Raw genomic sequence first — 22,504 nt, forward strand, 5'->3', positions numbered from 1 at the left:
CAGTCGCAGCGCAGACCTCGTTCGGACATCCAATAGTCACGAGATTTTTCCTCGCCATATACTGATCATCGAGTGGTGTTGGCCGCATTTAGCCAAGGGCCTTCCGCACTACCACCATCTTGCCCAAAAATGAAAAACCTCAGAATGTGCTCACCCGCTCTCGGAGATGATTCTATTCAACTTTATATTCATACCCAGTCAGTCTAGGACGTCGGGCATGCTCGCGACATCACAAGGATTCCATAAAACCCATACCTTGCCTTTCACTCGTGAGTCGTCAATTAACCTCGAAAACCGTTCCATTTGGCACGACTTCCTTCGAGCGTGAACTCAGGAATTTTCACCATTAATGCTGGTCCTACTGCTTCCAAATTTTGCTATTCTCATTATTCACTCGCAAGTCTGCTAGTTGGGGAGTCGCGTTTTCTAGCCACGACTGTTTGTGAGCCTTGCTCGTTATGGGTAGTGTCGTGCTCTGAAAACCCTCTCAAATACCTCACACTCAAGGACTTCGGTTGTGCTTATTTTGACGTCTGGCTGTCTCCTTTTCAGCTTTCTCTGATCGAAACAATTCCTTGCTCTTGCTTTGCCTTCGCATCAGTTGCATCGAGCATTGACGTGTCACGTGACTCGCGGCGCTGATCATAACATCAAAGTTTCTCATCGTTTCGATCTTTTCTTGTTTTTCGGAGACTTCAGACTCTCTTTTTCTTGGCTCTCGGCTAAAGCCGAACACCAACCGAAGCCCCTCCCCCCAACTGGCGAAACTCGTATCTAGTCTTCACCACTCGAAGGAGTGACCATAGATATAGCTCTCATATCTCACGTCGAGCATACCTCACAAATAACAGCCCCTGGTTATTTGTGATTCACTTTTTACAACTTCTAGCTAAACGTAGCATTTAGTAAGCAGGTCATGCTATAGTGTCATTCTGATATTCGGGTGGAGTGAGACCCTCAACTTTTGTGTTCCTGTAGTCCTTCTCGGATGAGTCGCGTCCACAGTGGGAGCACAACCTGGGCATTTGCAGAATTATACCCATGCATATACCAAGTTATATCCAAACGTGTCTCAAATAGTTGTTCGGTGCAATCCTGACGTCTTCTGGACGACAACCAGCACTATGGTGAGCATCTCGCATTAATTGCTCACCGTTATCTTGTCGCCTCAAATAATCAAAAACAACGGCGCCTCGTGCCTGTTATTGATGCCTTAGAAGCACTATATTGCTTGCCATCTTCCTCTCCTGCTCAGTGACCTCCCCCTATACTCACACACGTGTTTTCCAATGGTGGGCTCACCCAGGCTGAACTCTTGGAACAAGCTAAATGTAAACTTTGATAGGGCATACAAGTTTTGCGACCCTTACATAGTGCGCTAATCTTCGATATTGGCGCTGTATATTTATGGCATGGGGAAGCACGTCACAACACATCATAAGAGTTTTGATGCTAATGAACATTTCTATTCAGCATAAGAATAAGACTATTCTGTGTGTAGTGGTGGTATACCACTAGAAGTACAAAACACGGACAGAACATGTGGAACTGGAAGGGTGCTGCATGGGAGCCAGAACTAGAGCCACGAATATAGAAAACATATCACGCTTGTTATGGATCTAGAGTAAAAATTTCAACTCCATGGTTAAACGTATATGGTGTAAGTTAACATTCTACCACGCAAGTGATTTGTGCAGTGCAGGAAATATTTATCCCACCTAGTAAAACCAACGCACTTCTCTTTACAACGTTACTTTTGGGAAGTAGGATTCGGTCCCGAATCCCGATTGACAGGATGCCCTGTCCTTCCTGGAATAGCAGGTGGAATCGAAGGGCCAGTGCAGGGAACTAACAATCCAGTTCTTCAACCCCTCGACGTAGATAGCCAGGTGCATTTCAAGCTCTTCTCTCCATGAGGGAGGATAGCATGGTCGTCTTGGAAGCACTGGATGGCGCCCTCGCACAGCTGGCACAGGTAGTCCACAGCGCCTTGTAGGCTCAGGCCTTGTTTGCGCACGAGTACAACAATCATATTGTGTGTATCACGGCAAGATTGCCCCATGTTGTATGCGAAAATATCCTGTCAGCAATAATATCAGCAATGCCCTAGCATTCAATGACAGAATGGGGCATTACGTTGGACCAATTATCCAGATCGTCAGTTGCCTCACAAGAAAATGCAGTGGTGTAGTAATCTGTAAACGAAGTTTCTTTTTTCATGACAGATTGCATTGCTGTGGGCTCTGCAGCTCTGTCCAGTACACCCCTGGTTTGCTGATGAATACCAAATCCGTAAGATAAAGCACCAGCTGGCCGCCAAGAAAGCGTGGTTGTTTATGTAGTACTTAATTGTCGTAAAGAAACAAAGTTGATCGATACCGAATCCATCGGTGAGCATTGAGATAAAGCACTAGTTGACTGTCAAGTCATTGAATGCAGGACAGATGAGAGCTAAGTACCTATAAACATGTTACATACATACGCACCATATCCGGTTAAGTTCTAACGACTCTAATCCGAGTCGAAACACATCCAGTGATATCCACATAGTCAGTGAACACAGTTACCGCCTCAAAGTTGGTCCTGGTCTGTCGGCATCTGCTGTATAGCCTAATGGAACTCGGGTTTAAAAAGCACCTGAAGACCAGGCCAAGGACCGGTCAACTAAGTGCGAACGGAAGGGACGGGTATGGTGTTGAAGCCCGGAATTACAAGCAGGTTGTGGGTGAGTTTTGACCAGCCCCAGTGAGTCCCGCGACGTATCCTGGGCACCTAAGATCGCCAAAACTTGATCAGAATAAAAGTGGTATTTCAAAAGTGCCTGAGTGATCTAAATTGGGGACCAGGGAACTCCACAGAATCACACAGCAGAAGAGGTATGGGTAATGTTGTCATGTCATTGCTTTCCAGCTCTGTAGATATTATAGGCAGACTCAACCGGGGTTTTCTAACGCCACGATGGCGCCGCGCTGCTGGTTCAGAAACACTTTAGTAAGGTCGAAGCCTACTCACATCCCAATGCAAATAAGACATCAATGCCACAAGATGTTGCAGCGGGCTTGTGTAGCTGTGATGATGTGGACTAGCGGCTTTGAGTGGGAGAAGCTGTTTGTATGTATCATGCATCCCTTGGGATGATTCCAATGAGAAACCCTCCATGGGAAAACACCCCAATCCTAAAGTTTGACCTTAGGCAACCACATTGAACAATCAACATAGCCCCAGCCATGCCAGCGAAATGGATATATCTCAAGGTCCTCAGAAGCGATACCTACGAGGAGTTGCATCAATTGGCTCAGGCTGGATGATATTATGTTAGGCAAAGAGGCAGAGCGTGCAGATGTGATGGTAGATTCTAGAATGGCTCCAGGGATCTTTGCTCTTCGAGGCACCGCACTTGGATACAGTCAGTCAAGAGTCTACTATTTCTTGCTCTTCAGCTCATGGCATGTTCGATCGTAGGTATCTACAATTTGAAAAATGGCAACGTCGTTGCCACCCGCACCTCTATTCTGCAGTGCCTCACTGCTTTATTATACACCTGATTTGGTATCAACTCGCTGAATCTGCATTCAGCCATTGCAGATGTCCCTCTTGCCTGTCACCCAAATCAGTCACGATGGGATAATACATAGAAGTGAGCCAGCACTTGATTTCTGTCGGCTCGCTGTCTTGACAATGTTGACAAGAACAGTTCAAATGGGGGAATTAAGTAATACACGAGGTGGGCAAAGCTTGGCGACAAATACCAAGCGGCACCGTACACTGGTCGAAAGCCCCCTTGAGTTCTGTGCGCGCTCCACGCTCCTCAGGTTATACACCTGTCCGCACGGGAAGGACCAGTCCTCTCACGAGGTTGACATCTAAGCCAGATCATTGTACTCGGTCGGTCATCAGGAAGAGCAGATCAAAGCTGATGAGTGACCAATGTATCTTACGCATGAGGTAGATTGACATGCTGATAGAACCATCGCCAGTTAGAAGAGCTTAAATGTATGACCTTCTAAACGAAGTATCGGTTGAACATTGATGTGCAATGATGAAATAACTTATCAAATGTTCCAGAAGAAAATCGACTCGGAGCGCTTGGATTGATATGGTTTGCGACATGATTGTTATCGAAGTAGCGTCCGTACTGCTACCTACAAAGCATGCTTAGCACTTCAAGGTGGAATATACATTCTGTGTGCAGAAGATCTGAGACAGCCAAGGTTCAAGTCATTATTTTTCAGCACTCACACCAGTTTCCATTTCCGCGTGGCAATGGAACTCTGAAAATTATTTCATTGTTACCGAGATCTACAATATTGATCTACAACTTGAACGTCTGGACAATCTCACAACCTCTTTCTAGTGAGCTAAGCCTTGAGCTTGAGGCTATACTTACATATTCCAACTACATGATTCCATGAAGTTCGCTGATCCCCCAATCAGATCACTCAGGTGCTTCTCGATCACTGGTTTCATTAAGCTTTGGCAATCTTGGGCGCCCAGGACCAAAGTCGTGGCTCTTGTGGAGCTGGTAAAGCTCAGACAGCTTGGTTGTGAGGTTTCAAGTCCGAAGCCATTATTCCAGGTAGGGGAGACTAACTAGGGGCATCGCCAAACCGGTTCGCAGCACTGCCAATGGCGCAAATATCTTGCAATCGTGCCATCCTTGCGAGACGCACGCATCATTCTAACAGTGTTGCTGACATGCATTTTCCATCTAGAACCCGAGAACACAGGAAGATCGCCAATCTTGTGCTGTCAGCAGATGCCATGACGAACAACCAACGATCTCACTGACATGATCACCTGTAAGGTGTGATTCTAGCGGTACTCAGTACGCGCGAAATCTCTTGATCACTGATGGCATGTTGCTCAGCAATCTTCTCAAAACCACTCTCACTGCACAAGAACACTTGAAGATAGATTTACACAGATATTCAACAGATATCATAGGTATCTTTCCTAGCCTTCCACCATTGATATATGCATAGGCGCCTCGAAAGGATTGGACATTTGGACCTTTTCGGCATTCGGGTGTGATATGTTGCCGATCATCTTCAATCTTCTGGCAATCTACACGGGATAGACAATTGCTCCGTGGTCGTGTTATCCACGTAGTCTCGCGTGTGGGGACAGTTATACATTACGAGCACTCTTGTTCATTGTCAACTCGTATCGGGCATAGCACCGGACTACTGTTCCAGACAGAGGTCGCAAATTACTACCAGGGTATAAGTACCAGGTGCATGAAACTCAGTCCAGCCATTCTCTCACCAAATCTCCTGTCTGTAACTAGTGATTCACAATGAACTGCCTATCCACTTCCACTCTCGACAGTGGGGTATATACAGTTTTTCTGCCACGTTTCTATGTCCCCAGTTTAATGTCGAATATAGGTCCTAGCAAGCATCCACCAGGACGTCGCCGATTTTCTTCAGCGTTGTGGCTTGCAATATGCGGAAGTCATGCTCGACGAAGCATTGTACACTGAATGCTGCCAGGAAGCCATCAACCGCAGCTTTCTGATGGATGGGAATTACTTCATCCACCCATATATGGCCAATGGCGTGGCCATGTTCTACGCTGGCTATGCACACCTCCCTGATCGTGCGACCAGCATGTGGATCTGCCTCTTTACTGGCGCCAGCACCTGCATCGACGACACTCTGGACAAAGGACAAGACCCGGTACACCTGTACAGTTTCAATGAAAATTTTGCAAATTGTCAGCCACAGGGGGGATCCAGTCCTGAATGCGTTTGATAGACTCATACGCGAGGCTCATCACCATTATTCCCCACTGGTGGCAAATATGGTCGTCACGTCCTCACTCGACTTCATATCTGGGCTTTTGCTTGAACACGAGACCAAGGATATGCAGGTATGGTGTTGCCCCGAATAAAGGCAATCCGATATTTAATCCTTTGTGTTCCAGGCTATACTGTCATTCTAATGCATTATTACATGGTAAGTGTCAATATAGAGCAATGCAGGTGCAATGCTAAGTTTAGGGTGCATTACTTCTCACCCAAACCAGCAGTGTAATGCATTAGGTGCATTATAATGCATTAGCCTTCAAATTGTGTACATATTGCCTAATGCGTGTAATGTACCGTCGGTCTTCAAAAGCTGGATTCCTGGTCCAGGCTGGTCCCTGCCTTTATAACCCTGTTCCTGGCAGCCCCCTCACTTCTCATTCCCCACATTGCATTCTATTCTTACTCATATCCTTTCTGGTTGTTCGATTGCCATCAATTAAGTTTAACTTCATGGCTCGAGGCCTGACATCCTTTTTTAGGCCACTGCTTGACTCAATGACACAATCCGTTCAAGTCCATGCGCTCAGAAATCTCCGAATGGGCTAAATTTTTCTAAGTCCCAGTCGTGTCCAGTACATGTCAATTTTTTGAAGTCCCAGCGCACGACGGCTTCCATTAGAACAGGGTAAAACATATATATTTGGTTGTTAAAGGGACACTTATATATATATCAATTCGATGTAGATTATTAGATTCACCATGACATGTCGCGACTAAAGTAAATGAACAAGTATTACTACGTCGTACTGTGTATAAAGACGTTTAAGAGTGCAAAATCATCAAAACTAAATACACCATGAATACCAACACGCCATACTTACCCTCGCTTGAGTCTCCTGGAATGAAAAGATATATGAACAAATTGAATATAACGAAGATGTTGAACATACTTGTTTGAGCCTAGATCATCGCCATGGCCTCGTCTCTGTTTGGTGCTGGAGTTAGAGCCAATGGCATTGTCAAGCTCACGCCTGTTGAAGGCAACATTGCGTGCACGGTGTTGACGAGGTTCGTCTTCTTGAAGCTGCACCTGCTGTTGTGCTGCAGGTGCCCTTGCACGTCGACGCCGGTTAGCAGGGGAAGAAGGCACAGGTACATCTAGATCCGTGTCTTGGGTGGGCTCAATGGGAACCAGAGGAAGACAAACTTGTGGTGTTTGCGGGGGAGTTGGTGGAGGAGGTAATACAAGTGGCAGCTCGGAGATTGAAGAGCTCGGGGTGAATGGATTTGAGTGATGCGCTTGGATCTGGGTGTCATTGTCGAGGCCATCAGCAGTGATTGAAAATCCCAGGGTGAAAGGGCTCAGGGGAGGCAACTGAATCTGAGCATCACTGCCAGCCATCAAAGCTAGTATGTTGGGGTCCAAGTCGAAATTGAGGTTGGAGTATTGGTTGGGTAACATAGACTGCTGCTGATCCAGGAGTGATGTATCATATCAGTATTAATGCATTACATGCAATGCATGACTCACCTCATGCAACAAGAAACCGAGGCGTGCATTATCGGCTAATGCATCGGGTAACGTAGACTGTGGCTGCTGAACCGGGAGTGATGTATCATATCAGTAATAATGCATTAGATGCAATGCATGACTTACCTCATGCAACAAGAGACCCAGGCATGCATTATCAGCTAATGCAGAAAGCTGAATGTGCGGTAAGAACCGTTATCAGTAACGTTGTGTTACAAAGACGAATAAGGCATCGCTTACCTCTTGTGACTCGTTGTTGAACGAATCAGGTGAGATCCTGTATAGATCGTCCGTGTGAACGTTGAAGTTCGAGGCCCCAACACCAACACCACCACTGCTGCCAGCTTTAGCTGTGTCCTCCACTGAATTGGTTGGAATGTTGTTCATCTCGTTATCGGTGTTGTCATCACTCTCTGAGTCGTCGTTGTCGTTGTCTTGAGGGAGAGTAGCTTCAAATGCTATATAATATGGTGAGTGTTCAAGTTGCAGCTTGTTGTTGAGAAAATGACACTTACCAAGCGCGCTGTTAGTAAATTCCAAGAATGCTTGCTGGATGCCATCGAACTTGTCGCAAAATGTGTTGAATTGAGCACCGTTCCCGAGTTTGCCTATGTGATAGCTTCAATTTGCAGTATAAGTTGACGTAAGTGATTTGACATATAGCAGACATACTCATATACCACTGTTCCACCCTTTGTGGGGTCAGGCCCGGCCATGAGGACCGAAAACTTCCAGCTGCTGGTTGCGTGAGACAGGTAACGGAATACACGATCCAGCATTGGACCTAGTTCCCGGATGGCCCTGACCAATGATCAACACCAGTCTTTAAATGACGACTAATCAGGAGGTACGTACTTGACTTTTGTATTTGTATCAACCTTCGGCATCTTACCATCCTTCAAGCGCTCACAAGCTCTAGTGAACTTCGCTTTTGCCTTTCTATACTTCCTCTCAACCTCTTCCTTCACCTCGTCACTTTCCGCCTCGAACTTTTCTTGAGTTATAGCAAGGCACTTGTTCAACTGAGGGCCACAGTGAGTGATGTTGTCCTCATGAATAGCTTTGTCCGCATCAATCTTGACTTTCTTCACATAATACTCATGTGAGTAGATATGCATCTTCTTGGGGGCACGTGCACCACTCAATTCTACCCCACCTGCCAGCACCGTGTCAAATTTGAGCACCCCCTTTGTCCCACTGGTACGGCTCAAACGTGACACATTATTCTGCCACCGGTACCAACTCATGATTTGCTGTGATGAGTGAGGCTTAATCTGTGTTTGATGCATATTGTATAGCATGCTTACCGCTTGTCGTTTACTGACCGCCTCTTTTAAGTGTTCTTCTTGTTCTTCTGTCAGTCTTTGATCTGCTGGCACGTGCACAAGGATGACACTGTGCTCTGGCCAACACTCAAAGAATCCCCGCCAGGCTTTTTTCAGCACTGGATCGTAAGTTTTGTCGACCATGTGTTCATGGTACTCGGGGAGGAACGTCTCCAGGAATTCTCTTTGGTCTTTTGTTGTCCACTTGTAGCCCATCTAATCACTGGTGAGTACGCGTTGTGATTTAGTAGTGCCGACACTTACATTCGATAATTAGAGCTAGCAGCAGTTAACAGTAATGGAAGTTAAGGTCGATGCAAGGGGCCAAGGTTGTTTACTGTGCTGTGGCCCTATCAAGAAGCTCGGAATCACGCTCTAGTTTCTTCTATCATAGGCATAAAAATTTAATTTGTTCTTTGCATGATCTGCAGGTTGCCAATGTTACAAGAAGTATTCTATCGTGATTGCCTGAACACTATTCTAAGAAAAATCAACCGCGGGTCTTGGAACATCTGGGATACCATCTCAGCACTGAGGTGTAAAATCACATCAAATTCTGCGAGTGTGAACAGGTGAGTACATGTATGTCAACACCACAGGGAGAACACAAACCTCGCGGTGTTTTTTCACTGCAACACCCACTGCACTCGACTGTGCTGGAGTAAGTTTATGGAATGGTATACCGGGAAACAGAGCTTTTTCTTCAGGCCAACGCACAAACCAATGCGAAAAGAGTGCCCTGAAGAAATAACTCCGTTGAGACGGATTGCGTATCGCGAAGAATTCATCCAAGCGAGACAGAAGGAATTGCTCCTGGATATATTGGAGGGGAAGAGGTTTCGTCGGTAAGGACTGTTTGCCTTCAATTCAGCAACAACGTGCACAAGGACTGCATTACTTACTGACGCAGAAATTGATTGAGATGAGTTGGGGCATGAAGCTGCCCGACGCCTATTTATTGCAGTTCAGGCAAATGCTTCAAGGAAGTTCACATTTTGAGTAATTGTGACGGCGACTGAAACAAGTAACTCTCAATACCATTGTATTTGAAGCGGTGTCACAAGTATTGGAATAGCAATGATCCTCGGCTGAATTTTGTAAGCATCTCCGCATCTATCTCGCTTACAGCTGCATAACACCAGAGCTCTTTGGTGGCAGCAGTCACCAATTTGCATCGATGAGACAGATTACTGAGACGCTCTGTGATTGCAGCGGAGAAACGAGACTTCCCCCCATGAGATGACCATACATATTCCTGAATGGACTCAAGTATTTCCAGACGATCCGAAAGCATTGCAAGGACAATCTGTTGGTCCCCGAGGCCCCGAATCATCTGTGTGTACAGTGTGTTGAATATCAAACAAGTCAGGAGGCTGGCCTCGGCGACATCGACACCACAACTAGGAGAACATGAGGTGTTCAGTATATGATATTGCTCAGAATTGATGTAGAAGTACATTACAGGGTGTGAAAGTTTCTTGACGGTTAAGTGGCTGAAAAGAACGTGGTTGAGTTGTGGGTGAGCTGTTGAAAGTGACAGTAATTAAAACTCACGATAACTTTGGCGGAATCTGCGTGTGTCCTCCTGATGCAGAGGACAAGACCTGACACCCAGAATCCATGACTTGGCTGACCATCTTTTTAGCTCGGTACTTGGCTGCCATTTTGATGCTGATTTCCTCTTTCTTCCTGTATAAATGGGTCAGCGCTGCCCAGCTTAGATGTATTAGCAATGCCAGACCTTTCATAATACGTCCTTCTGTAAACTCGAGCTGCATTCTTCTTCTTCTCCTCAGGTGTGTTGTAGATGAGGGGACACACCATCGTTCACCGTGTTTGGATAGTAAATGAGGCACAACGACGATGAGTTATGGAAACACAAACTTGGGTGCAAAGCCAAACACCAGTATGAGCAACTTCAATTTATCCTGCTGGCCCCTCACATCTTCACTCACTGTTTCGTCTGCTGCTTCAAGTTCGTTCTTATCGTTGTTCCCAGTAATTTAACTATAGTCTTTTCTACTAGAATACAGCTGGTTTCACGCAACATGGTATTTATAGGAGATTTTGGTTCAGAACATCTCATATGACATATAAACGAGGTCATTCTAATAAAATACACAGCAAACTGCTCCAGTCACATTCAGCAATCAGAGACTTCATACATATGATACTCAGTCTTGAGGTGTGTTGAGCTCACAACACAACTTTAACAGGATTTTGGTTAGATGATTCAGGCAATGTCCTTAGACTGCGACTCAAAACACGCTCGTTTATTTGAGAGTTCATATGTGCACGCATAATCATTATATCGGTTGATATTTCATCACCGTCAAGCAACTGGTTTCGATGCATCAGGAAAATGTGGTAAGGCTATATAGCCACCCATAGCACTATAGACTGCTATACAGACTTCATAGCCCTATAGCTCATATAGCCAAGTGCCCAATTGTGCAGGCTTACTACACCAGTGTATAGTGCTATATAGCTCTATTAAAGTTGCTATAGCTGGGTGGAACATACCACAACTATTGTAGCTATTGTAGCTCTTATAGCTCAAAACACAAAGCAAAAATTTCTCTTAATAGCTGTTTGTTGCCATGATAGTGTTCTCAAAATTAAAAATTAAAAAAAGCGAAAATTCCAAATTATATTTCAACTGCTACAATACATGTAAACTAATAACTACAAAACAGGCAAAAATGCGAAAATTACAGGAGGAAGAGGCAAGAGAACTAGAAGGAAGAATCAGAGAGGAAAGAACTTACCAAATAGTGAAAATTGCGAAAATTCTTGAGGGAAGAGGAGGGAAGGGAGCTAGAAGGAGAGGATTAGACAGGAGGAAGTGAGAGTCAGAGAAAAAGACTTGCCAAATGGTCAAAAATGCGAAAATAGTTGGGGGGAGGAGGAGCAGGAGGGAAGAGAGCTAGAAGGAGAGGGTTAGAAAAAAGATTAGTCAAATAGTCAAAAATGCGAAAATTATGGAGGGAGACTTACCAGAGTTCAAAGCACCAGCACCAGTACCAGCACCAACAACATCAACACCAAGAGAAGGATAGAGAAGCAAGAAGAAGAGAAGAGAGGCAAAAACTCGAAAATTGTAAGAGAAATATGGAAGATAATCTAATGAGGGGGCAGTGGGGGGGAAGGAAAGAATGGGAAAAGACTTGTTGGTTGACCGCATTTTTGCTTACATAAGCAGTGCCAAACAAAGCCACAACACAAGACTTGGTGAATTTTCGAGTTTTTGCTTATTAGGACTAGGATTATGACAGTAAGAAAAAGACAATGAAATTGACTGTTAGCATTAGGATTTTGAATACACATAAGGTGAATTTTCGCATTTTTGCTTACATAAATAAGGTGTACCTTAACACTTTTGAACCCTTCAATTCCAAGTATTTTCCTTATAACTCACTAAGATCTTGACCTATTGAAGTCATTAGACTATGGATAGACTTCCCTTGACAAGGACTACAACTTTGGTTTTCATCGAAAAAAGTTCCCACAGTCTACTGGGGTCTATAGTTGTTGAAATGTTTTACTTCTAAATACACTTACCAAACTTTATGGTAATATAGACTTTCATGATGTCTATACTGGTCTATAGCGCTGTGATAGCTTGCGATAGACTGTATAGAGCTGTGGTGTGCTATCGGGGCTATATAGAGGATGGTCCTCTATATAGAGATACAGTTTTTCCTGATGTGTTATGACTGCCATGATATGTTGAGACTGCAGTCTCCACCATCTTCTGTGTTATTAATTTCTGATATGCTACAATATCTTGTCTACTATGAACTGAGTACTCATCTATTCTCCCAACACTGTCAATCCATTATGGAAACCCTTTAGACAAGCAGGGAGGAGTTTCATCCGAGGAGTTTATATTTGAAGTGTTCCAACATTTCGATTTCCCAGTGCGAGCAGCCAGCATTAATCTCAAAATGATTCACCAGTCGAGAGAAGCGTTCATACATGGTACTAACATCTACACATTGAGCAAGAAATCTACGTATTCAAGGAATTACTTCGGTATCCCCACAGTCAATCGCTTCCTCAATCAATCTAATCCCCTCGGCAGCAGAGCGAATTCTGGAATAGGATGAACGGCTCACCCCGGTCACATAGGTGGATGTCCACTGCCTGTAATACTAATCAGAAAAAGTCTGGAAGTCAAAATACCACTCACCAAGTCGCAACAACACCAATGTGACGCCCACGGCTGATCCAGTAGAAAGGGCCAGCGGAATTTGGCTCAGGAGTGATATAAATCACCCCACAATGAGCCTGCGTGTGAGTTACAGTAGCAGCGACAATGGCTGGGGGTGTGGTAGTTACTGGTGGGGTGGAATTAGTTGCAGTAGATGCCACAGTGACCGTCGAGTCGATGACAGGTGATGCAGTAGGAGCTGCAATGGTGACTACTGGAGCGGCAGCAGCCACTTCCTGAATAGTCACAATGACTGTGTTTTGTACGACCACAGACAGGGCAGAGGTCAATGAGACCACATTGTTGCCGTTGATGTTTAGTTGAGCAAAGAGTGCCGTCGAAGAATCTAAACCAACCATTAGAAAAGACAGAATAACAAATGTATTTACACACCACCGCTGGAAGGACTAGCAATGGGCGCCGCAGGCACTTGACTATCAGTGCCAGAGGAGGTCATTGTTGAGTAGGACCTGTATATTGAGCGTTAGAAACTTGCAACTCACCTGCATTATACATATAGCTGACGCTTGCAAGTTCAATTTGTGAATCAAGTACCTAATCTGCGGAGTATGAAATGTAATTCCCTATTTTGTGCGATGTTCTTTCATCCATCATGTAGACACATCGCAGGCTTTGTTCTTCAAGCTTCAGGCTACTCGACTATTTAGGCTATCACCCTTGAGCCACCAAGCAGAATTTGGCTTCTGGCGACCTTCCTGGTGAAAGTACATATACCACTATGACTATGGTTGTCCACCGAGCAGAATTTGGCTTCTGGCGACCTTCCCGGTGATTCACCACTATATAACAACTCCAGCATCGACTAAGTATGTATACCACTATGACTATAATCGTATTCGTTGACAATGCGCCTTCCACTGCAGAATACCCTGAGATCGTCGCTGTCCATGAACACACTACTGGTTTCCTTCTTGCTGCCAGCGCAATGGCTGACGAATGTTTTCTCCATCACTACCTGGGGGTATATTATAACATCCCGGCATGTAGCAAGAAAACCCCTTGGAACCCACCTTTCTACTGCGTCACCCGTGGCAATGTGGTGGGTGTGTTACCCAGCTGGTGAGTACTCTCTGGTCATTAGATGGATTTTATATAAATCTACACTAGGGAGCACACTCTAAATGCCGTTCTGGGCATCTGTAATGCCAATTACGAGGAAGTTGATACTATCACCATCGGTGAGGAAAAGGTCAGGCTGGCAATTGAGAAGGGAGAAGTGGAAATTGTAAACAACTACTAGTAGCAACTACATAGTGCCTACTCCCAGTATTGCTTCCATAATTGCACGATGTGCTTATACCATTCCTGGATTCTCCAAATAAACAATAACTTCAGTGTCTACTCATCGCCCTTCGAGGGCTTCAATCAGTGCAGCCACCCAACATTATGTCTCATAACGGCTGTCGCAAACGCACACACTTAAATGCGTACATTCCGCAAGCCAGCTCTCTACCTTCCGTCTACTACACATCTGTAACTTTCTCCTCATGCCCTAAGGGTAGAATAAAGGCTTCCCACCGGCACATTCTACGCGCATCACAATCTGATTCTCACCTTGAATCTGACGCATTTTCTGAAGGGGCTGGAGATGAAGCCGATTTTGGGTACATGGATGGGTACATGGATGCAATTGATGATGTCCTGGCTACATCAAAGTGAAAATGGACCATGGCTGTAAGTGTTTGCTGGTCATAATTTTGCTTCACTGATTTTATTTGTAGGATAATCCCCTTCTAGTGTGGTTAAGCGGTCGTGACAACTATCTGGCAGAAATGCTTCGGATGGATGGCCGAGGGGACTATACTTCGGATACTTGCTGCCAATGTGGCTCTGATCCCGCCCTGTTCCGATGTGACAACTGTTGTGACATGCAGCTATACTGCGGAGACTGCACTGTCTACAACCATTTGCGGTGTCCCACTCATTGCATCAAGGTTTGTCTGTATTAATTCTGAGTGGCTGAGTCAAGAGTTGATTCACTTTAGGAGTGGACGGGGTCATTTTTCATAAGCTACATCACTCAAGAAGCTCAGTCTGAGGATCCAGCTGGGGCACGCGACTGGCAAAAGCTGTATCCTGCCTTGCAAGTCATTCAATGACAACTTCATCCTCATTGATACAAACGGAATACACGAGATGGCGGTTGACTTCTGTGGCTGTGAAACCTCCCAGACTCATACCAAACAGCTCTTGCGCATGGGTTGGTTTCCCTCAACAACTGTGGATCCAAGGACAGCGGCAACCTTCCGACTATTACACCATTACCAGATTTTGTCTTTTGAGTCCAAGGCATCCGCATATGAATTCTATCACTCGCTTGTCCATATATCTAACAATGTTGGTTTGATTAAGAAGGTTGGCGTATTTCTGGGTTGATCTTGCATGAACTAAAGTACCTCTAATTCAGGACCGCTATGAATCCTTCATGTATATGGTTCGTGAGTGGCGACACCTAAAAATGTTGAAACATTTTGGCCATGGTCATGATCCAGTCGGTGTGAGTGGTACCAAAGAGGGCGAATGTGCCGTCCTCTGTCCGGCTTGCCCACAGCCTGGCAAGAATCTACCCCCTGACTGGAAAGAAGCGCCAAAAGCCAAGCAGTAAGTCTCTCGTCATTTTCGAACATGAAGCAATGCATTAATTGCACTTAGATGGCTTTATTCGTTGTTCATAGCTATTGATGCCAATTTTCGCTTGAAGAGACGGAATATTTCCAACGATGAAGTGGACCCAAGTCTCTCAGAGGGATGGTCATACTTCGTAGAAGAGAAGAAGTTCAAGTTGCACCTCAAGGAGCATTTGTCCGAGACACAGGAGGTATGTAAACAGCCTGGTCCAAGATGTCACTGACAACACCTCCACAGAAAAGTTCCTGCTTGAACCATAATGCCGTGAATATGGCTGAGACAAAGCTATCACAGGGCCTTGCAGCTACTGGAGTAGGGACAGTTGATTGCGCGCAACATAACTTCAAGCGCCCAAATGGTGTCGGGGACCTACAAAAAGGGGAAAAGTACGTGTGTCACTTGTGAAGCTGCTCTGACTAATTTGATTCTTAGGTACATTAACATGGACTACCTTTTTTTCTCCACACTCCGCAACAGCTGTCTCAACATTCTGAACGTGTCATATGACATTGCATGTCAATGGCACAAGAATCTATGGAGTCGCATGAAGTCACTATCTGAATCATACCATATATCTTATTTGTGTATTTTTATTCAGTTCTTCGTCCCCAAGTTCCACCTTCCGGCACACGTCAACAAGTGTCAGACATTGTTCTCTTTCAATTTCGCGCGTTTTGTGGGCCGTACAGATGGGGAGGCGCCCGAATGTGGCTGGTCCAATATAAATCCGGTCGCATCAAGCACGAAAGCAATGGGACCTGGCTGTCGTAGGGACACATTAGACAATCATTTCAGGGATTGGAACTGGAAAAAAGTTGTCAGCTTAGGTATGTGGTTTACACTCATTTATTATTCTTGTTTGGTTGATGTTTTTGGGATTAGGCGCATCTCTCGCCTATAAAATGCAGGAAGCTGTCATTGAGAAGGCTGATCATGAGGCTGCATTCCAGGAGTTCAATGCTGCGATTTCCCCTGACCACAGGTCAGCATGGACAGTCGAGATGGAGAAATGGGAGGAAACCCCGAATGACACGTCACTCACTAACCCCCTCGAGTGCAAGTCGATCCATAAGTTTTGTCTTACTATTCAAATTATATTTACTGAAGCATCTATTAAGAAATTATGCAAGCTGCAGCCCGTCTAAAACTTGCGCAGATGGAAGCTGAAGAACTCGCTCACGGAATTGACCTATCTCTGCACCCCGACATCTCACCAAGTGTTCTTATCGCGTCAGGATTAGACCTCAAGGAGGAGCAGTAAGTAGCTTTACCTAAATGCTACCAGACGAAGGCAACTAACACCTGGGACAGACGTCGTGTGAGAGCAGTATCCGAAGGGATGGGTCTCCACATTTCTGATACGCAGAAGGGCACACTCACACGAATGAGGAATGTCCTGCGTCGTAAAATCGAGACATAGAGAAGTGCACAGGTTCTGTACATGCCTGCAGTGCAGATTCTCACCACTACTGTGGTTCCTGACCCTCGTCAGCCATTTGAGAGTGCTGAGGACATCCGCCTGTGGTTACCGTCTAATCTGAAAGGCAAACCATGTGATTCCCGACTTCGAGATCATGAATGGGATTTGCGGTATGCACAGGCCCACGATGCACTCAAAGAGCTTCGACAGTGCCTTCGCGTGCACTGCTCTATGCTTACGTTCAAGCGGGAGTGGGTTCATGGTCAAGGCGCCAACACCCGTGCTCAGAATGCACTTGCTCGTGTCCACGTGCGGCAGGTGGCATGCACGAAGAGATACAGAGTTGCGTGGGAGGCACTGAAGACCTTGGCACCCCTCTTGAAGAAGGTGGGATGGCGAGGACGCCTGCAAGACCTGAAGGACGAAGACATGAAACCATTAGTGGACCCTTTCAGCAGAGAGACTGAAGGTCGCCATCGCCTGACGTGGATCTGGATGATGACGGGTGTGGATACAGGTAGCGATGGAGGTGACGTGGATGGTTAGTTTTTATTTGATCTTTATGAGCTGTTACTGACAGTGGTCTCTGAATCTTTTGCTAGGAGTTCACGTGGAATGGTGCAAGTCCCGAGCAAGAGCAATGTGCTGGGCGGAGGAGATAGAATTGTTACAGGAGGAGATTATGGTGAGTTATAACGAGTGGGAGCTGACCGCACGCTAATAAAACAAGTATAATCTCAGTCTCTTGAAAGAAGCTCGGTATAGCGAGCTATGTACCTAATAAAACAAGTATACTAATGACTTGTCAGTTTAGTTTTCTAATCGATATAAGGATACTAATAACTCACATCTCAGTCTCTTGAAAGAAGCTGAGATGCACTCGTGCTACTGCTGGCGTTTATATAGTAAGTTGTATAGAAACGGAATATATCAGAACAGAAAAGGAAAACATATTGTAGGACACGAGCCGACGTCAGTGTGTCGCTCGTCAAAGTCCCTTTTGGCTTGGGCTCGGACTTATCACTCTTTCTCTTCTACTATCTCGGATCGTTCGGTTTTCTTCGTCACTGATCCCTCAGATCGTTCGGACTCTAACAGAGATGTGAAGGGTGCTACAGTTTTTCGATTGGCAAGCCAACTGGTGGGACGAGCAGCAGGACCGACTCGTCTGTGAGACAGCGGCTCAATGCGAGGGCTTGATAGCATATGCTAACAAACAGGCACACATTCAATGTCAGCTTGCATCACGCTTTAGAGTGCTGTGGGCTCCGTACCTTCCCCAGATATCCCCTCCAAGCTCGAGCCTCATATCAGGCGCCATACCCTCACTGGATGACACGCAATTCCCCGACCTCATGCTGCCTGCTTCATGTGCCTAGTATAGTTGACCTTCTGTAGTGTAATTAATCTTCTGTCGTGCCTAGCGCTTCGTTGCAATGAATGGTCTTCTGTCTCCAGATTTTAGTTGCCGGGGAATAAAAATATGTAGTTGCCAATATATAGTTACCGGAGGACAGGAATACATATGCGGACAGCCAGTGTACTGCGCGAGCTTACTAGGGAGGCAGCTCTGATGGCTAGCATGTTCTAATGCATTACAGACAGGCTAGCAAGCAGTGTTAATGCAATACGGTTGTGTGGTAAGTACCAGATTTAATGCATTATGGCTACAGCATATTGTGTCCTGAGGCATATGACGCCTACGTCAGTTTCTTCCATGGTTATATCAACTATCATGCTGCCTTGAGAAGGTACAAGCTCGAGGAGATTATGTTGGAGGGGTCAGCTTGACATAATTCTTAATGAATGTTACTGCTCCTTATGATATTTTCGAGCGTTCAATTGTTTGATCACCATGCAATGTCCATGCTCTTTGAAATCGATAGTTGGCTTTGTTTAGTATGTACTATATGTATGTGTTCCGATTCAGATTATCAGATCTCAGATATGGCGCTTTCGTAACGTGTTTACAATTAATGTGTTCCTTCGAAGCTTCAACCAGCTGCAGTGCGGCACCGTCGCGGCATTGGAACCATCCTTGTCGTTCCGAATTTGCGGAGCCAAAATTAGCACCACATCCCGGCACATGCATCCATCACCGGTATCCCAAGAGCACATTTGGCTGGGTGGATGGTATCTTTGTCTCTGTTCCGCCATCTTCGCCCGAGGACCCTTCGGGAATGAAAGGGCAGCCGCTGTTGATACTTGTACGCACGAAGAATGATGTCCTGTGGTCATCCACGCTCAAAATTCAACTCTGGACTTTGAGTCCAATGATCACGTCCAATGACACCGCTGTCGACAGGCCGCATTACAATTTCCCTCCTTCTATGACCACCGAAATCATCACCCCACGTCGGGGGGCCCTACGATGCACCGGCATGGTGCCTGGTCCATACGGGACTGCGGTCTGGGTGCAGTCAGGAGATTATTCGGTTGCCGGCCTAATATCTTCGAACGTTCCCGGAAACACATGCCTATCCCGCAATCTCACGATACACTTGTAGCCGCCGCCTTGTCCTGGATTGTTCAAGTGAACCGCAGGTCAAGTCATCATGGAAGAATTACGGCGAGAATCGGACATGTCTTGATTACGACAAGGAAGGAGGCTGCGTTGCACTTAGACTCGAATGTTGGCGCTGTCACTGTCCTGAATGTGTAAATAGCGCTTCAGCGCTTGTACACTGCCAGCCAATCCAATCGAAGGAGATAGTCAAAGTCTAGGTTTGAACACGTGCCGTTATCTTTTCGTCGGGTTTCTTTTGGGTACTAGTTGCCTATCAGCTCGTGGCTCATATTTACAAGCATGTCACCGACACCTGGAGTTCGCGTGCTGAAAGAGTCCAGCGTGATTGGCACTGGGATAGATATCCGTGAGCAATGCCAGGACTCCGAGGATGCTACATCACCAAAGTGAGTCGGGTATGCATCAGTCAGCTAGATAACTGACAGAGCACTCTATAGTGTCATTTTGATATTCGGGTGGAGTAAGACCCTCAAATTTTGCGTACTTGTAGACCTTGTCTGACGAGTCGCGTTCACAGTGGGAGCACAACTTGGACATTTGCAGAATTATACTCATGCATATACCAAGTTATATCCAAACGCGTCTCAAATCGTCGTTCAGTGCAATCCCGACATGTTCTGGATTCCAATTAGTACTAGGGTGAGCAGCTCACATGTAATTACTCGCCGTTATCTTGTCGCCTAACACAATCAAAAGCAACGACGTCTCATGCCTGTCATTGACGCCTTAGAAGCACTGCACTGCTTGCCATCTTCCTCTCCTACCCAACGGCCTCCCCGCATACTTACTCACGTGTTTTCCAATGGTAAGTTCACTCAAGTTGAACTCGAAACAAGCTAAACCTGTATGGCAATATCAGGAGGTTCCCTGCAAATGACACTTCTTGGACATATGCTGCAGCGGAAATATGGTTCTGCATCAGTTCACGGGTCATTCACTGGCGCACTGATCCTCGACTCATGCCCAACGGCTCTCAACTTAAAAGCACTCAAACGTTCTTTCAACAGTGCCATCCGCAACCCAATTCTCAGATCCATCATACTCACTTTCATATATACGGTGTTCGTTGTCCGCTTCGGCCTCTCTTTGCTGTTCGGTAAGGACATGATGTTAGTCAAAGGCATCCAGACCGATATGTGGAACCCCCGCATCCTACCATGGATGAGCCTCCACACACCCCGCATCTACCTTTTCTCGCGCAAGGATAAATTGATTCCATGGCAAGAGGTCGTGCAACATGCTGAGACTGCGAAGGAACGCGGAATGGATGTCCGGTGCGAGCTGTTTGAAGAGAGTGGACATGTAAGACACGCTTTGGTCGAGCCGGAGAGGTATTGGTCTTTGGTACAGGAGGTTTGGGTGGTCGCAATATCCAAGGAGAAAGGCAAGGCGAGGATGTCTCAAGCTCCACCAGCTCGGCAGCGTCATAGTTTCCTTTAGCCGCCGCATCTGAGACCTCCGCGCGACCTTGCACTCCCTCGAGCCCAGCCTGGGTGTGGACATAAATGAGAGCAACTCGATATCATGACATTTTTTAGCATCACAAGAAATTATAATATAAATTCATTCGTATCAGGCCGCATCTGTACATTGTAATCTATACCTAAAATACAATGAGCTATTCGTGAGTATACTCTAGGGACACTAGCTAAAGGTATGACCAACTCAAGATTCTTAAAATCCTCGGAAAGAATCATTCTAGGATCATCTAGACATGAAAGAAGGCGGATCCTCCGACAAAAATCTATAATCAGTGATGTATCCTCTAATCCTTGTCCTTTTCCTTGGAGATTGCGACCGCCCAAACGCTCTGTACCGAAGACCAATACCTTTCTGGCTCGATCCGGATGTGTGCTACATGGTCGCTCTCTTCAAACAGCTCGCAATGTACATCCATTCCGCGCTCCTTCGCAGTCTCAGCATGTTTCGTGACATCTTGCCACGGAATCAATTTATCCTTGCGCGAGAAAAGGTAGAGGCGGGGTGTGTGGAGGCCCATCCATGGTAGGATGCGGGAATTCCACATTTCGATCCGGAGGTTTTCCATCAACATCACTCGTTTACCGAACAGCAGAGAGAAGCCGAGGCCGATAAAGTGCAGCGTGTACATAGCGGTGAGCACGATAAATCTGAGAATTGGGTTCCGGACGACAGCGGTGAAAGCGAGTTTGATTGTTTTCAGGTTACCCACTGCTGGACATGAGTCAAGGATCAATGCGCTGGTGAATAACCCTTGAACTGATGCAGAACCATATTTCCGCTGCAGCATATGTCCAAGAAGTGTCATCTGCAGGGAACCTCCTGATATTGCCATACAAGGTTTAGCTTGTTTCAAGTTCAACTTGGGTGAACTTACCATTGGAAAATGCGTGAGTGAGTATGCGGGGAGGCCGTTGGGTAGGAGAGGAAGATGGCAAGCAATGCAGTGCTTCTAAGGCATCAATAACAGGTACGAGGCGCCGTTGCTTTGATTGTGTTAGGCGACAAGACAACGGCGAGCAATTAATGTGTGGTGCTCACCGAAGTCCTAGTGGTAGTCCAGAAGACGTCGGGATTGCATCGAACAACGATTTGAGACGCGTTTGGATATAATTTGGTGTATACATGGGTATAATTCTGCAAATGCCTAAGTTGTTGCTCCCACTGTGGACACAACTTGTCAGATAAGACTTCAAGAACGCAAAGAATAAAAGCGCTTACTCCATCCGAATATCAAAATGACGCTACAGGAATGCCCGGTCAGCTATCATGCTATAAGTAATAACAGACACCGACTCACTTTGGTGATGCAGTATCCTGGCATTGCTCACGGATATCCCGGAGATAAATCCCGGTGCCAATCGGACTAAACCCTTCCAGAGTGAACTCCAGTGTCGGCGACATGCTAGTAGTAGTAGAGACGAACCTCCGAGTCGTACTGCGGTACCCAAACTGATGAAAATAAAAAGACACGTGTCTAGTCTAAGGTGAGCGTGTAAGATACCCACGACTTTACCGATCGCGAACTGGCAATGGGCGCTCGACTGTCCTCAGATTGGGACCGTAAGCTTGTGATTGTAGTCGCAGTCGTAATAGATCATACTAGTTAAG

The 22,504-nt window shown here is 45.9% G+C and overlaps 7 protein-coding genes across 7 annotated transcripts; 3 read left to right on the plus strand and 4 right to left on the minus strand.

Moving 5' to 3' along the window:
- Positions 1-1,864: 1,864 nt before the first annotated feature.
- Positions 1,865-2,548, minus strand: EDB91DRAFT_1083188 (uncharacterized protein; the record flags this gene model as incomplete). The annotated part of the gene is made up of 3 exons (XM_041315591.1): positions 1,865-2,080; positions 2,137-2,309; positions 2,479-2,548. 3 exons carry the CDS (start codon positions 2,546-2,548, stop codon positions 1,865-1,867), a joined length of 459 nt encoding a protein of 152 aa, XP_041175951.1.
- A 2,748-nt stretch (positions 2,549-5,296) lies between these two features.
- EDB91DRAFT_1083189 (uncharacterized protein) lies at positions 5,297-5,753 on the plus strand (the record flags this gene model as incomplete). The annotated part of the gene is made up of 2 exons (XM_041315592.1): positions 5,297-5,332; positions 5,388-5,753. 2 exons carry the CDS (start codon positions 5,297-5,299, stop codon positions 5,751-5,753), a joined length of 402 nt encoding a protein of 133 aa, XP_041175952.1.
- A 792-nt stretch (positions 5,754-6,545) lies between these two features.
- Positions 6,546-10,429, minus strand: EDB91DRAFT_1083190 (uncharacterized protein; the record flags this gene model as incomplete). Its single annotated transcript, XM_041315593.1, has 16 exons — positions 6,546-6,555; positions 6,631-6,645; positions 6,700-7,220; positions 7,281-7,343; positions 7,407-7,454; positions 7,521-7,738; positions 7,796-7,899; positions 7,953-8,081; positions 8,136-8,554; positions 8,588-8,821; positions 9,218-9,465; positions 9,508-9,556; positions 9,732-10,005; positions 10,063-10,098; positions 10,160-10,294; positions 10,347-10,429. 16 exons carry the CDS (start codon positions 10,427-10,429, stop codon positions 6,546-6,548), a joined length of 2,586 nt encoding a protein of 861 aa, XP_041175953.1.
- A 2,195-nt stretch (positions 10,430-12,624) lies between these two features.
- EDB91DRAFT_1249803 (uncharacterized protein) lies at positions 12,625-13,275 on the minus strand (the record flags this gene model as incomplete). Its single annotated transcript, XM_041323142.1, has 3 exons — positions 12,625-12,751; positions 12,798-13,164; positions 13,212-13,275. The coding sequence occupies 3 exons, from the start codon at positions 13,273-13,275 to the stop codon at positions 12,625-12,627; spliced, it is 558 nt and encodes a 185-aa protein (XP_041175954.1).
- A 384-nt stretch (positions 13,276-13,659) lies between these two features.
- On the plus strand, positions 13,660-19,394 carry EDB91DRAFT_1249804 (uncharacterized protein; the record flags this gene model as incomplete). Its single annotated transcript, XM_041323143.1, has 15 exons — positions 13,660-13,898; positions 13,947-14,028; positions 14,561-14,773; positions 14,825-14,926; positions 15,012-15,194; positions 15,247-15,440; positions 15,492-15,657; positions 15,705-15,853; positions 15,900-16,294; positions 16,350-16,544; positions 16,598-16,724; positions 16,779-16,870; positions 16,919-17,428; positions 17,490-17,572; positions 18,999-19,394. 15 exons carry the CDS (start codon positions 13,660-13,662, stop codon positions 19,392-19,394), a joined length of 3,126 nt encoding a protein of 1,041 aa, XP_041175955.1.
- Positions 19,244-20,982, plus strand: EDB91DRAFT_1141226 (uncharacterized protein). The gene is made up of 5 exons (XM_041318997.1): positions 19,244-19,800; positions 19,852-19,874; positions 19,932-20,053; positions 20,111-20,219; positions 20,274-20,982. The coding sequence occupies exons 1-5, from the start codon at positions 19,694-19,696 to the stop codon at positions 20,852-20,854; spliced, it is 942 nt and encodes a 313-aa protein (XP_041175956.1). The 5' UTR covers positions 19,244-19,693; the 3' UTR covers positions 20,855-20,982.
- Positions 20,983-21,179: 197 nt separating this feature from the next.
- Positions 21,180-22,461, minus strand: EDB91DRAFT_1083195 (uncharacterized protein; the record flags this gene model as incomplete). The annotated part of the gene is made up of 7 exons (XM_041315594.1): positions 21,180-21,715; positions 21,771-21,879; positions 21,935-22,083; positions 22,115-22,137; positions 22,194-22,298; positions 22,320-22,345; positions 22,398-22,461. Coding segments are annotated over 7 exons (1,012 nt in total), but the record flags the coding sequence as incomplete, so codon positions are not given.
- Positions 22,462-22,504: the final 43 nt, after the last annotated feature.

This window comes from Suillus paluster (assembly GCF_016628075.1).
Source record: "Suillus paluster strain FC165 chromosome Unknown EDB91scaffold_36, whole genome shotgun sequence".
Classification (NCBI taxonomy): domain Eukaryota; kingdom Fungi; phylum Basidiomycota; class Agaricomycetes; order Boletales; family Suillaceae; genus Suillus; species Suillus paluster.